Source organism: Malania oleifera, chromosome 1 (assembly GCF_029873635.1).
Source record: "Malania oleifera isolate guangnan ecotype guangnan chromosome 1, ASM2987363v1, whole genome shotgun sequence".
In the NCBI taxonomy this organism is placed as follows: domain Eukaryota; kingdom Viridiplantae; phylum Streptophyta; class Magnoliopsida; order Santalales; family Ximeniaceae; genus Malania; species Malania oleifera.
In genome coordinates, this window is record NC_080417.1 from 11,214,759 (window position 1) to 11,231,099 (window position 16,341).

Below are 16,341 nucleotides of genomic sequence, written 5' to 3' on the forward strand. Positions count from 1 at the left end.
ATTAATTGGAAACACTTATTCCTGTTGAATTCATGTCCAACTGTTTATTAAAATGAAATAATTTTTTGTACAATAATATTTTGACTCACCCACGTGCAATCAAAACCTTCAAAGCAACAACCAAAGAAATCCCAAGTGAAGAAAAATAAGAGGGCGAGGAGTGGGAAGAAGAAGATTTGTGTCAACAATCATAATTTATTACTTCCATTGGATAATTTTTTGTAAAATTATTCCTGATTTATTAGTTTTTTAAATGAAAAAAATAAATTATGAATATTAATAATTATCACTGAAAAAAGTAATATGAATCAAATGAATTATTCGATTCAATTGCATAATTACAGACAAGCCCTTGTGGACTGATTTGCATAATTGCATTATTTAAATCACAATCTTAGTCAGAAATTTCTTATAAAAAAAACAAATAAATATTCAAATATTTTTCACGTAGTCTCATCTCAACCCCAACAAAATCTCTATTCATATTTTGAGTTAAGAATCGAAAACATTATTATTATTATTATTATTATTATTATAAATAAATTTTATTTTTATTTTTTAATTGAAAGCAGAGCAGTCGCGGCGAATGTTGCCGTTCCTTCCGGTCTTGACTCCGACCCGGCCCAGCTTGGTCATTGCCGCAACGAAGGCATTGTTAAAGGCGTCCGAGTTGCTGGCCCACGCATTTACAGTGGGCCTGGACCGGCGGTCCGAGAATAGGACTTGGTCCGAGGTGAACAAGCCCTTTCCTTGCTGTAGGTTCTTGTAGTACATGTTATCGAAGACTTGAGGAGTGTTTGGGTCCATGTTGATGGCTATCCTCGGGTCCACGTTCTTCGGGCACATCGACTGCAGCTGAGCCGCGTACCCCTGGTTCAGCGCCGGGTCCACCGAACTTACACGGCTGAAGTTGTAGATCCGGTTCGCGAACTTGCCGCAATGTGAGAATCCTACGGTGTGTGCCCCTGAAACAAAACGGCGTCATTTCATCATTATAAATATATGAATTTGGAACAAAAGGGGTGGCCAAATAAACCCATACCTAGTAAGTGACCCACCACTTAATTCATAAAATGGATTCCAATTCTACGAATAATAACTGGTTTGTACCAAATCAAACTAAACAGGTTTGGGTCAAGTACTTAATGGATTATCCAATTAACTCAATTAATATTTATATAAATATTACATAAAAAATATTTGCTATTTTAAAAATATTATTTCAGTCATATTTGTTGAACTATGAACAAAAAAAATTTACAAGAAAAATATTATCCATTTATGTGCTACACATTAATGACTCGACCGAGCTTGACCCGGCCCATTGGACCGATTTTGTCATCTTTACACAACCATACCAAAGGCCCGGGGGGTTAGGGCGCGCGGAGCACGAGGCGTACCTGAGAGAGCAATCATGTCTGCTTGGGAGAGGCCGTGAGCAGCAAACAGGGAGTTGAGCCGATTCAAATTGAAGGTTGGCTGGGGCAGCCTCCCGTTCACACTCGCAGCTGTTGAGCTTAGCCCGTCCAATCTTCCGAGCTCAACCGCGTACGACGGTCCACCAGACTATATATATTATAATCGATTAACGAAGATCGAGATGGAAATCTTTTGTTTTTTATAGGTGAGATGGAAATCTTAATTTAATAAATCAATTCGGATGAAGATGGAGCTAGCTAGCTAAGGTGAACAAACCAATGCAATGACATCGCGGGTGGCCATGGCGAGAATATCGGCGCAGGAAACCTTATTCCGGCAACGGGGCACGGCGTCGACGGCGGCTTTTGCCTTTATAACGGTGTCGAATCCGTCGCCGGCCAATGACAGATTATCCGGGTTATCCTTCTCCGCCTTGTTGTTTCCGGTTGAAGCAATAATTATCGACGCATCACAACCCTGTTTTTTTTAAACAAAAACAGAGTTATATCGACTACAGATTAATGCTCTGATTAATTACACACTCGAGCAATATTAATTAAAACGTTTGATGAATTGAAAAAATAAGGATTAACCTGGACGAAGCAATCGTGGAAGAAGAGACGGAGAGTGCCCGGAATGGTGACGAAGGTCTGTTGGATTTTGGTCCGGACAACTCCGCGGACGATGGATTCGACGTTGGGGCAGACGTTGGCGTAGTAGTTCCGCCGGAGCTGCGCCGCCGCCGGGTAGGGGAAGGCCACCCATAATAGCAAGCTAACGGAGAGCCACCAGTACACCACCGGTACTGCTAAAGCACGGATGCCACCACCCATCTAGCTCTATATATATCAACTTCTTCTTCTTCTTCTTCAATTTTTAATTAATCGCTCTATTAATTTCACTAACAAGAAACAATGGTGGGATCGACGAGAAGAAAAGGAGGGAAAGGATTTATTGATTGCAAAGATATGGGGAAGAGCTATCAGCTAGAATTACCATCGATGATGATGATGCTGATGATTATTGTTTTCTGTGTCTCTCTTTTTCTGTTGCGGGGCAATTTATAGAAGCTGGCTAACGGTAAGAAAGGTACATACCCAATTAATTACTTACTCTAAAAAAAATATTTACAATTGTAAATCAACCATAGAAGATAAGTAGGAGAGAGAAATGTCAAACTACGTGCACTGCATTATTGTAGTAGAAGAAAATTCAACTCAACTTGTTCGGGTCGTTTAAGAAAAATTATAATGCTTTATTAATATTAATTACATGTGGTTTCTAAACAATTGTCATTCATATCTTAATTAATAATACTACTAATTAGTTTTTTTAAGAGATTATTGTGTTAATAGTCAAATTGCAATGAAGATTAGGAGCACATATTGTGTTAGCATATCATTTTTTTTTTCTTGAATCTTTGAATATTTGCATTGCTTTTTATAATTTCTATCAAAAAAATATTTAACTAGTTGCTTAGATTAAAAATATTTACATGTAGAGATAATTATGTCTAATAAAAATATGCATACACATGTATATAATTTACTGAACTAGACCAGTTCAAATGGTATGGGCGACTTGTGACTTTGATTGAGGTCACCAGTTCGATTCCCCCTTGAAACATTATGTCGGTGAATTACCAGGAATGCATCAATGGGCGGACGACTTTCACCCCCGGATTTGGTGTCACACCATAATGTCTAAAGTGGCGCAATGGAACTGCACCATAGTGTCTAAAGTGGCACAGTGATGAATGAAGTCCTGAATTATAAAAAAAAATGTATATATATATATATATATATATAGACACTTACCACCATTACCAAGTCACATTTACTATAGTCAAATTCACTCCTATATTCTAATGCCTAATTATTTGTGAACATAATTTTATTTATTTTATTTTTTTATTTTTAAAAAAATTACAATTATTTGAAAAAATAAAAAATAAAAAAAATATTTTCCCTCGCTAAATGTGCACTAAAATGTTCTAAATTTTATTTCTCAATTGTATTTGATTTAAACCACAAAACAAGAAGTCTTACTTCTTACTTAAATTTTTTTTCTTTGATTAAAAATTTGAAGTTAGGCATTTAGGATTGAAGTTTAAGGGCAAATTGTGACAATTTTTCTTCCAAATAATAATGATGTAGGCCATGGGTCACTGACCATTGCAAGAACATATAACAACATATAAGAAGATCGAGGTGGGTGCAACAGTGCATAGGGGTTCACAATCCCTCTTCTTCTCTTCAATGTTGTGATATAATTTGGAGAAGATTTGAATTTACATTTATATTGAATTTAGATAAAATGCATTATATAATTATATTTAAATTTATTTAAATTCACCCAAATTCAAATTAAAGTTCAAAAGAATTCAAACTCCCACATACACACTTTCTTTGTCAAAAGTATTTAAATTTATATGAAATATAATATAATATTTAAAATGTAAAAAATATTTAAATATCAAGATCCGTACTATAAAATTGGCAGCATACCAAAAGTAAAATTGTTGAGCAGCCTAACAAAAGAAAGAAAGAGGGAATATTAATTATTGCAACATACATATTGCGGTACAGCTGGTAATTAATTAAAGAAATGGAATCGTATGTTCGTACACGATTGATTTAAGTGATGATAGTTAATTTTGAAAGAGACTTTGTACTAGAGAGGCAGTCCATGGCAGCCACTGCATGTTTCTCCTATCCTCATAATTATTTTTCCCGTCAACCTCTTTTTCCCTTCTGTGCTCTCCTCTTTGTCCAAGCTTTTTAGTCACACACATGTCTACCATGTATATATATATATATATATATATATATAGAGAGAGAGAGAGAGAGAGAGAGAGAGAGAGAGAGAGAGAGGGTGAGTGGGAAAATGGGGACAACGAGCTAGAACGTAGCATGCACGTTACGGCTATACCTGTCACCCATAGCTGCATCCCAAACTATTATATATATATATATATATATATATATATAGTTAAATACTTGTGACTTTGGAGATCCCAAAATCACAGATTCAATTCTCTCTTATGGCACTATGCTAATAAATTACCAAGAGTGTGTGAATGAGCCTTCATGTCATACCATAGTATCCAAAGTGGTATGGAATGACTCAAATCCCAAGATTATCAAATATATATATTTATGTGCAAGCCACCAACATCTCTATATATGGTATGATTTTAAAATAATTTTATTATGTATATGAATTTTATTAATAATTTTTATATATAACAAAATTATATTAGAGTCGTTATCTATCCTCGGAGCATTTACTATTATTATCTCATTAATAATACATATGTGTAGCCAAAATATATATATATATATATATATATATATGTATACCCAAGTATTTTAGTTGTGATACATATTTATGTGTTAGAAATTAAAAAAAATTACAAAAATAATGAAGAATTAAGAAATTTTGTATAAATTGTCTTAACTTATATTTAGGAGAGATTTTAAATTCATATTTGCATAAATTTTTAAAAAAAAATGTAATATAAAATTGAATTTAATTTTGTTCAAATCTGAATTCAAGGTTCAAAATCTATACTTTCAAATGTAGTTTTAGAGTTTAATCTTAATTTTTCTAGGGACTAACAGAAAGATATAAAAATTTGTCTAAATTTTATAATAAACAATAATGTCATTGATTTCCTTATATGCACATGAGATTTCAAAAAAAATGATTTAATGAAAAAGATAATTGAAAATTCTCTCGACGTAGGAGTTATGTTCTAACGATCCAAAAATTTCACCATTATATATATATTACTCTAATACTCCTGTTATATCGACTATAGCATCTCAGGCCTCATATGGGCGTTAAAGTATCCCTGTACACAAATTGACACACCTATGCAGCGGAAAATATAAAGTCATACACCTATATATATATATGCAATACCAGAATTTAGTGTTTCCAAACCATATATACATATTTACACATCTCCCCAGTACCATTTACTCAAAAACATAAACCTCTGAATACACTTACCCTATAGGCAGGGCAAAACAAAAAATCTTTCTATTTACGAGCCTGATCTGCTCGCTTAACTGGTTAACCTGAAAAATGTTATATTGTTGAGATGAGATGACGCTCAGTAAGTGAAAATATGCTATTACTAGTGTGTGGCGACCGAGTTGCATAAATTCTATAATGACAATATCTGAAACTGTATAAACTAGCAAATCAGGATAGAATATAATTTACATCTACCATAGTTTAAAATATAACTTGTATTATCTGAATTTTTCTACGTATCATACTTCTAATATCATACTATATTTGATAAAATTTTTGTAAATTTGTATACATATACATAACTGAGATTTTTTTTCCCTAGAAAACGGTATGTCATAATTTAACCCCTCATGACAAGATTGTTCGCCTTGTAGGTTGGACTTAACTTTGGTTGGCCTACCAGGTAAGTCAACCGTATTCTACCAATCCTCAGTCTAGCCAAACTGCGTCCTCTCCTAAGCACAAAACTAGAAAACTACCTCGTCAAATCGGGCCCCCTCAACCCAGAGTACTGGGAAGACTGCAAACTCTTTGGACACAATTGATGGAATCCACATACTATCTGAGATATGTGGTTGCACTTTAATCTAAAAATAGCAATGATATCGTACTCTGCTAACTGAATTTGTTTGAGATAATTTATCAGGGATCTGATACTGCATATACTATTACTATAATTACCCTACTATTTTCATCATGTTTCTAAATTAACCATAACACTATATATCTGATCTATAAATACTGTAATATTTGAATAAAATAACTGTATGTCTAACTGTAATATCTAACCGAATAATCTGTAAAATTTGAGTGTTATGGTTTTGGAAAATATGACATTCTATGATTACTGTAAAATACTAGTCTGAAAAATATCTATAATTCTTATCTGTAAAATATCCGTCTATATATGTATATACTGTAAATCATTATATTCTGGAAAAAACTACATTAATTCTGTATTAGGTGAATATACACTCAAGCCACACAAATAATAATAAAACTTATATTCTGGAAAAACTGGTTAATAAACATATATTGTAACGACCTGCTCCTTTTTCACATATTTTTTTTTTATATATAAATAAATTATCATCACATCATACATCTCAGCTCAGCAGGTCACAATCCACCTGGGCCCGTGGGCACTAGAGATATAACAAAACATACAGCAGAAGCCTACGCAGCAGAAAGTATAAAATCATATACATCTCATTATATTGTGTATAACACATACCAGAGTCACTACAATTACTATCTCACAGTATATACATCTCAAAAATGAAATCTAGGGACAATCTCCCACAAAACCTAACTATCCCTACCAAAAACTTACCCTTCCAAAGAGGGCAAACAACTGATCTAGATCAGCGGGACTTTTCCCGCTCTCCTATCAGGGGCTCCTGAAAAATGTATAAGATTTAAGGGTGAGACACCTCTCAGTAAGGGAAATAAACTAATACCAGTGTGTGGCAACATGAGTATTCTGTGTTCTACATATACCATACATAACATATTCAATACTGTTTATCAAATCTGTGAAAACATATGCATATCAAAACATGGTAGAACATACTGCATTTTCATAAACATTTCTCATCTCATATCATAATAATAATAACATAAAAACAATTCTGGTAGGTTAGTTGGCTGTTGTCATGTATTACCCCCACATGACTAGGTTGTGTGGCCCGAAGGCGGGACCTGACAATGGTTGGCCGACCACTGCCAAGTCAAACAGTAGTCTGTAGGTCCGATGGGTCTACCCAGACTGGTCCGTACACCAAGGGCGATAACAGCACACTTCTTGAAAATAACCACATCGACCATCCAATCTCACACCACTCCGTACAGCGGCGTTAACACAGATATCATGATCACGAGGACCATGGACACATAGCAACGGTACCGTGCAAGTGCTAGCCTAGACCAAGCCAACCAGGTTCTGATATCATATACATATACTAAAACCGTGATACATAAATATCTCATATCATTTATTTTCACATCAATCATATCATTTCACATATATACGTGTATCATGAAAATCATCGACCCGTACGCCGGTATTACACATTTTAACATAGCACGGCCCGTACGCCGGCAAATCACATAGCACAGCCCGTACGCTGGCAAACCACATAGCACGGCCCGTACTCCGGCAAATCACATAGCACAGCCCGTACGCTGGCAAATCACATAATACGGCCCATACGCCGGCAAATCTCATCCACATAGCACGGCCCATACGCCGGCAAATCACATATACATATAAAAATATCTCTGCCCGTACGCCGGTTTTCCATCATAGAAATCCATATCGTCCCCATTCCAAAAAAAAAAACAGTATTTCACAATATTTTTATACTCATGCCACACTAAACAAATGTTTCTACGTATTCAACATATAATCATTTAAACAATATTTTCCAAATATAAATCATATATATAAATATATTTATTTTTCCTGAAACCAGATGCTATATATATATACATACATTTTCTCAAAACAAAACTAGCTTAATTTATCCCCTTACCTGATTCCTGAAAAGCCCCTAAGAAAATCTTCCCCGTACCCACAAGGTTCTCAACTCAACACCATGAAAATGAAAACTCGCAGAATTAAAGTTTAGTATTTTCGTACGTACAACATTTTCTATAACTACCACTAAGTCAAATTCGACTTAAAAAGTCTTACCCAACTTAGGGATGATTCTCAACGTTCCCAATCAATACCCTGGAACTGAAAATTTCCAGTATTAAAGTTCAGTATTTTTACGCGTATATTACTTTCTTCAACTGTCAAAAATCCAAATATTGAATATAAAGCCTTACCTTGGATTTGGGATGAAATCCAACTTCGTTTTCCTGACGATCCGTTCCGGCTGACTTGTAGAGAACTTCGTCAGGAGCGTCGTGGTAGCTTCGGTTTGTCGATCCGGCGTAAAACTAGACCGGAATCGAAGAGAGAGAGTCGTAGGAGAGAGAGAGAGAGAGAAAGAAAGAGCACTCACGCACACCAAATGAATCCAATTCAAATTGGATTTTTTTCTTTTTTTGACTTTTCAAAGCTTAAACTTGTGGTTTGAATTTATTTGACTTTTCAAAGCTTAAGCTTGTGGTTTGAATTTATTTGACTTTTCAAAGCTTAAGCTTGTGGTTTGAATTTATTTGACTTTTCAAAGCTTCTTTTTTTTTTTTTGAAGAAGCTTGTATTATATATATATATTTTGTCCTTATCATACTATTCATTTTAGTTGTTAATTTAATTAATTAATTTTATTTTATTATTTTATTATTATTATTATTATTTTAAATTTTTTTTTTCCGGTTACTACATATATATATATATATATATATATATACAAAATTTCCTAGTAAACTTGTTAAAATTTCTAGCATAGCATATCTCCCTTACCTAACTGGTTAGAAGGCTCGCCTCCAGCATAAATCCTCATGCACACGGCGTACAAATCCTAAATTCTCGAAATAACACCCATAAACATATTTCCAATAAATCAATTATACTACCCCAAACCTACATACTCGTAAATTTCCTCAATTATAATTTACCTGAACTCCTAAAAATATTCACTGGGGTCCCCAACCCATGTCTATAGGATCCCAAAACACCCTATTCCTAAAAATATAATACTCAAATTTTACTTCACAAAATTATAGTATATTCTCACAAAATACTAAATCTGACCTCAAATAAACTAGATAATACTGAAAAAACTCAAATAATCCACTCACTCTGGTTTTTTGGATGATTCCCAAACTTCTCAAAACGACATTTTGCTTTGGTTATGTTATAGAGAATCTCCCTAGGATCACCATGGTAGCTTCTGATCGTCGAACTGGGGAGAGACGGAGCCGAAAACTTAGAGAGAAGTGAGAGAATCCCATTTTTAGAGAAAGAAAGTGAGAGAGAGAAAATTTTCCTTCGCCGAAACCCATTTCCTGCATATTTATAGGTGTCTTGACATGTGGCCTCGTCAACGAGTCCAAGAAGGAGTTTCGTCGACGAACCCTTACTCCTCATCGATGAAATTCAGGTCTTAAAAACCCTCCTTTTGGTATTTTCTCGTTGATGAGACACGTGTCCACGTCGACGATCCTAAGAAGGCTATTTGTCGACGAGACCCTGCTACCCTCTTAAAATTCTTCTTTACTTCCTCCTTTCTTTTATTATTTAATTACCACAATTCTACGGGTCTACATATGTTTTTTCATGCCCTCAAGTAATCAAAGATGGGGGAATTTTTGTCTTTTTGTAAGACCTCCCTTTACATAACTGTTGACCCTATGGGTCATACCCAGTTTTGATTATGAAAAATACTCAAGTATTTAATGTATGTCAAGTTTATATACAAGTTTATATTAACAGATCAAGTAATGACACATGAAAGCAAAGCATGAAGACCCTGAAGACTATTTTTGTGATTGTAATTCATTTTATGTAATGCGGATCTGTAATAGTAATTAGGAGAAAAATGTCTTGCAATAATTATCTGCATATCAGGCATATATGATATTTGGTAAGATCAGTAGACCTTAGTGAGACTTTAGGTCCCAAACTTATGCATAAATAAGTCCTCATTATCATTCACAAATCAAAGGATCAAAACTGAGACAAACTGGATTTAAAATGAAAATCTTGTGAGAGGTTGGGCAACCGAACCTGTGGTGTTCAAAACACCTCGAGTGCCTGAACCGCTAGAAAGTTAGCGAGTTGACCTGGTTTCGGGCGACCGAACCAGAAATGATCCTATCTCCCTCGGGCGATCAAACCCTTAAAAGGACACTTTTCACCAACTTGAGCTGCCGAACATTTTAGTTCAAAATAGGCCTTGGGTGATTGAAGACCCAAGCACTCGAACCATGGACAGAAAGATTATGACTTTTATTCAGCCAACTGAGCTTGAACTCGGGCACTCGAACCATTAAAAATGGCTTTTTGGGCTGAGTCTATTCGAGTGATCAAACTAAAGTTCAGCCACCCGAAACTTCTCAAGTTGCAAATTATTTATCGAAGTTAAAATTGTAGTGATCCTATAAAAAAATATTATTAAAAAAATTAAATTAAATTTTAATTTTAATTTAAAAAAATTAATTTATTATTATTAATAATTAATTAAATAATATTATATTATAATGATATATATATATATATATATATATATATAAAATATCCTGAAGGATCTGAGATCCTTCAGGAAGAAGAAAGCTCCAAAGGAGCTTCGCGTTCAGCTCCTCATCTCCTCTTTCCCACTCTCCTCCATCCCGTTTTTGTTATTTGGCCAATCAAAAATTCAAAAAATATCGTTGGACTCTGCTCGCTACCACCGACATTTCTACTGGAGCGGATTTGTCGTAGGAGCAGCGTAGTCATATCTCTTGGGGTAAGGCTAAATTTCAAACTTACCTCAATTTCTGTTAAATTATAAGCCCCATTAACGAACATAAATTGTTAGGAGACTCTTGGGGAGATTCTTTACAATCTAACTGGAGTAAGTTTTCGAATTTGAGTTCCGGGGTAGCAATCCTAAATCGGAGGTAAGTTTAACCATTTAGGCTTTTATTAGACTATTTAGGGTATTCAGAACCTAGAGAAATTTTAGGAAAAGTTGTTCTAGGAATTGTAACGAATAATATAGTGAATTTTGAATTTCAGGGCTCAGGGATTTTTTAACGCTTGGGGCGTAAGTCGAGGTATTAGCGGGCTTTTTCAATAATCAAGTAAGAGGATTAAGTTAAGGCCAAAATTTTATTTAATTTAAATCTATTAAATTAATATATTTATTTATTTATTTATTCATTTCGAAAAATTTAAAGGCTATTTTGAAAACCAACCATTCGAAATGAGTTTTACAAACGTAGGATATATGGTATAAAATTTTTGAATAAAATGAACGGTGGAAAGCTTGCTATTTATATGGATATGCTAAAATGTGAAAAATTGTGTGGCAGATGATTTAAGTTGTATGGATTATTGTATATTTGGATTTGGGATTTTGAAATACTAGAATTGTTGTGAAAATACTGGAAATGCTTATGAAAATACTGGAACTGTTTATGAAATAGGAGTTTGAACTAATGGCCAGTGGCCGAGTATTGTTTGATTGGCCAAGGGCCAGGATTATTATTTGACAGCCGAGGGCCGAGTTTTAATTGATGACTATATACCGGATTGTATTTTTGGTTGAGGGCCAGGTTTTTGGAATAACAATAAATATATGTGAAATGATGTTTTAAATGATATTGTCTATTATCTAAATTGCATGATATGTTTTAGGAACCCTGGGGACCAGTGTAGTGTGAGCACGGTACCGTTGCTAGAGATTTGTTATGTGCCCTTGTGCGCCCACACCTGTGCTGAGAGGTGTAGGGTGGCCTTATCCGATTTGCCTACGTGAGGAGAATGCACCCTTGGGTTAGGGCAATCGGACTAGCAGTTGAAGCTGCGTGAACCCGCGGAGTATGTTAGCGGAGAGTATAAATGACTACTGTCTGGGTGGATCCCCTAGGACAGTAGTCTAACCTTCGGGCTGCACAACTCGTGCCATAGGGATGTAAATGGCGTGTTTGTCACATGGAGTGTCTTATATGCATATCTGTTAATTTATGTGAATATGATTAATTAATAAGATAACTTTGAGGGCTTACTGAGAAAGGTGAGTGCCCTGGTAGTAGTAATGGTACTAGAGTAGAGGGAAACTACTTGTATGGGTGGGTAATCTTCCCTATCCTCGGCTAATTGTGTGTGTGGGTGTAAAATAAGAATGTTTTCATAAAAATTGTTTATCTGCTTAGAGAACTAGTTATTTTCTGTACACTAAATGCATGTTGGCCACACACTGACATTAACTTAGTTTTTCCCTTATTGAGCTGTGCCTCACCCCTACTTTACAAATTATCTTTTCAGGAAATCCTAAAGATTGGGTCTAGCGGACTAGAGGTGTAAATTTATGTAGGTAACGTGTAGATAGAGATTTTATTTTTATTTAGTTTTATGGGATGTAATTATGTGAAAATGGATATATTTGTATATAAAAATAGTTAGAACTCTGGTAGTGTACTTTGAAGATTTTATATTTTATTTTCGCTGCGTATGTGTGTTTTATATTTGATGGATAAGGTATCAGGTACACTGACGTCACTAAAGTAGTAATGCGGGCCCACGTGGTGGGTCGGGGTTGTTACAAAAATACTTTAAACAGGGTTAATTTTTCTAATGTGTTTTAAAACATTCCTAATAATACCTTACATGTCTTTAACGATTGTATTTTGACATTTTTCTATATATAGGGCCTCATTTGGGTGGATTAGAAGCCAGATTAAGAAAATTATTAAAAAAAATTCTCTTTGTTTCAAAATCATATTTTACCCAAATACTCTCATATCTTCATTCTCTTGATATATCTTAGCATTGTGAGAGCTTATTGATTGTGCTAGTGCTGATTAGATTTTACTACTACTCTTTTTGCTTTAGTTGATTATTGATATTGATTTTGGGGAGTTTAGTTAAGTTTACCCCACGAATTTGAATATTGTAAGTCTTGTGTTGGGATAAACTAAGAAACTTAAGGATCTTTGCATTGTCATTGCAAGATTTCTATAACTTTGATTTTGTTGTGCAAATATTTTTCCAAGTTATAGTATTTTCAAACTACTCTTGTGCTTATTTCATTGAAAGAAAATATTTTGAGTTAGTTTGAATATTTGTTTAGCATATTTGAAACTCTGATTTGTTATAGAGATTTGATATAACTTGTTTCAAAGATATAGTTTGATTAAAACACTCTTGAACATACTTGTTATCACATCTTGTTGTGTTGCTTGCACAAAGATACATATCACTGAACTTACATAACCTATACTGTTGATGTGCATGTGATTGATTACATTTGGTACATATCTGCTCTACTGAGAAGCATTATCCTATATTGGTTATATTATGAAAATACTGTTGTATTCCAGGCGTGGCCTAAGGGGGTGGTAATCCAGTCCGGTAAGGATTGTTTGTAAAGGTTAAGGTTAGCCCTGTGCTGATTAACCTGATTGTTTAGGCGCTGCTCCACCCGTTAAGCGAGTCATAGTGGAATCCTTGTACTTGTGCGCCAAGATAGGGATGTAGGCAAGATTGGCTAAACCCTGATAAAATATTTTGTGTCGGCTTTCTGTTTAATTCCGCACATGTATGTTAATACTTGAACTGCTGTGAATGTTTTAATTGCTTTGAATATTTGCATACATACTTGCTTGGGGAATTGAGTATGTTTTAGAAAGACACTAGGTTGCGTAATACTGCTATTTAGTTTAACCTAGGAGATAAACTTTTAAATACCCAATTCACCCTCCTTCTTGGGATTACACCAAAGTCAACAATAACAATATTTCTGAATCCAACTTGGCAATGCAGATTATCGACTCTCGATTTCCTTAGACTTAGGAATAACTTAAAGACCAATGAATTGGTAGTGCATTAAATAGATATTCCAACCTCACATAGAGTAAGAATAAGTTAGTGGCGACTCCCTTGGACTATATGTTGACCCATTGCTCACTACATATACTATTTCCCTCCCTCTTTTACATAATTTCAAGTTTGCAATCCAGCTGAAGATATTTGGAGATTTGACCCCCGTATTTTGGGAGTTGTTCCCTCCGAGATGCTGCGACAATAACTATCACATATATTTTATAACTCCCATAACTAATACTTGGAAGTATTTCTTTGTTATACGTTTTTTAATATCCTTATACATACAAGTTGTATATATGAAAGCAAAACAAAATGTTCTCTTTAGATTTAATTTTTGTGCATCAAAATATTGAAATACAATAGAAAAATGTATTAATTTTCATGCAAAACTACATGAATCCAAATTATCTTTAATTTTTTTATGCAAATACAAAATATCTTTATCCTTATCTTATATTTAGAAATATTGATTTCAGCAATTGGATTTGTAGTTGTATGAATTTGGACAAAATGCAGTACTAAATTATATTTAAATTTTCTAAAATTCACACATACTCAAATCCAAGACTCGAAATCCATACTAGCTACCAACCACTCCCTTAAACTGATGCTAAACTTCCTTTTGAAACATGGAAAATGTTGGGAAAAGGAAAGAAAAATAGGAAAAATTTTACTTTTTCATATTTAATTGTCATGGAAAGTGAGAAAAATATAATAAATTAATGAACAAGATTTTCATTTTATGTTGTTGTCATAGTTTATGTATGTGGGAGAGCACAATCTGCCTTTCCCTTTCCCATCTCTTGCTTAATTTTTTTTTATTTAATAGGATTTGACATTCAGAAAAAATATAGTGGAAAATGAATTTCTTTCTTATTTTTCTTTCATTTGCTTTTCTAAAGTAAAATTCTTGATTCAAATTGTCCATAAATGAGCGATTTTTTTCTTAAGCAAGGTAAAACCTATAAAATATAAGTATATAGAATTCTTATATTTGACACCTCTTTAATGAAGTGCGATAAAGTAGGTTGGATAGAAAATGTTCATGCTCACACACTCAAACACTAATTTAAAAATTGGGTGATTGTACTTTATAGGGGACGGCCAACCTGAGGCGGTTGAGATCATGGATGCTAAATAGGAGTTTTTTTCCGTTTTATTATATATAAAAAAAAATATATATATATATAAAATAATACTTTTATTGGAAAAAAAATTTCTCAAACTGATGCTTACGTAATCCCGCAACTTGATGTTGCGAGATTTAAAAGTCCAACCAATGGGAAGCTGACACGTGGCACGGTTGCAGAGAAAATCTTACAGCATGAAGTTGCGAGATTTAAAGTCTCAGACCAACAGGGTGTGATACGTGGCATTGAGCAAATATCGCAGGTTAGTCCTGCGAGATTTACGGTTATAATTATAACTTTCCTTTTTTACAAATTTAAATTTAAATAATAAACATTCTCTTTTGATAAATTTAATCATAACTTTTCCTTATAAATATAATTTAAAGTTAAATTTAAATTTAAACTTAAATTTTAAATTTTAAATTTAAAATATATAATTAAAAAAAAATCCTTATATAAAAGAAATTATTGATTATAAATAAGTATTTTGTCATAAAAATTTGGATAAAATCCAAAAAAAAAATTCAAAATATGATTCTAACCCCTGAATTTTTAAAAAAATACTAAAAAATTTCTTATAATTTAATTTTATTGACGGAATGAATATTTTGTTAGTTAACTATTAAGTGCATGTGGAATAACAAAATTTGTCCTTAATAAAATGATATTTTAAAATGACATTAATTTAGTAAATAAAAATATATATATATGATTAATATAATGATTAAAGTCAAATAAGTGGATTAGAGACGGAACAAAAACTTCGAATTGACTGCTTTGATGCTTTAGATTAACTAATTATATAAGTATGACAAAATAATTTGTATTATTTCAAAATTTTCTAAAAATATAATTTGAAAAAATAAATTTCTCAATAAGTTATAAAAATGCCTAGTAATTATAATGTTGCTAAATGTTTATTGTATGTAATATTTAAAATTAACAATTAAACATTTTGCAAGACAAATTTAAATTTATTATTTAAATTTAAATATAAATTTGTAAAAATGGAAAGTTATAATTAAATTTAAATTATAACTTTAAAAAATTTAAATTTAATTAAATTTTAAATTTATAAGGGAAAGTTATATTTTAACAATTAAACAATTGTTATATTTTAAATTTAAGTTTATAAAATTTATAAACTTAAATTTTATTTTTTAAATTATAATTAAATTTAAATAAAACACATTGTTAATTTTAAATATTACATCCAATAAACATTTTGCAGCATTATAATTATTAGGCATTTTTATAACTTAT

The 16,341-nt window shown here is 33.0% G+C and overlaps 1 protein-coding gene and 1 long non-coding RNA gene across 3 annotated transcripts; both read right to left on the reverse strand.

Moving 5' to 3' along the window:
• Positions 1 to 304: 304 nt before the first annotated feature.
• LOC131152606 (peroxidase 51-like) lies at positions 305 to 2,456 on the reverse strand. The gene is made up of 4 exons (XM_058104354.1): positions 2,013 to 2,456; positions 1,696 to 1,896; positions 1,401 to 1,566; positions 305 to 965 (listed from the first exon to the last, which is right to left on the reverse strand). Exons 1-4 carry the CDS (start codon positions 2,250 to 2,252, stop codon positions 559 to 561), a joined length of 1,014 nt encoding a protein of 337 aa, XP_057960337.1. The 5' UTR covers positions 2,253 to 2,456; the 3' UTR covers positions 305 to 558.
• Positions 2,457 to 6,652: 4,196 nt separating this feature from the next.
• Positions 6,653 to 8,501, reverse strand: LOC131152615 (uncharacterized). 2 transcript variants are annotated; one of them, XR_009136063.1, is made up of 3 exons: positions 8,296 to 8,501; positions 8,159 to 8,203; positions 6,653 to 6,863 (listed from the first exon to the last, which is right to left on the reverse strand). It is a non-coding gene; the product is annotated as an uncharacterized LOC131152615 (long non-coding RNA). The 2 variants fall into 2 exon arrangements; XR_009136065.1 differs by lacking the exon at positions 8,159 to 8,203.
• Between the last annotated feature and the right edge of the window lie 7,840 nt (positions 8,502 to 16,341).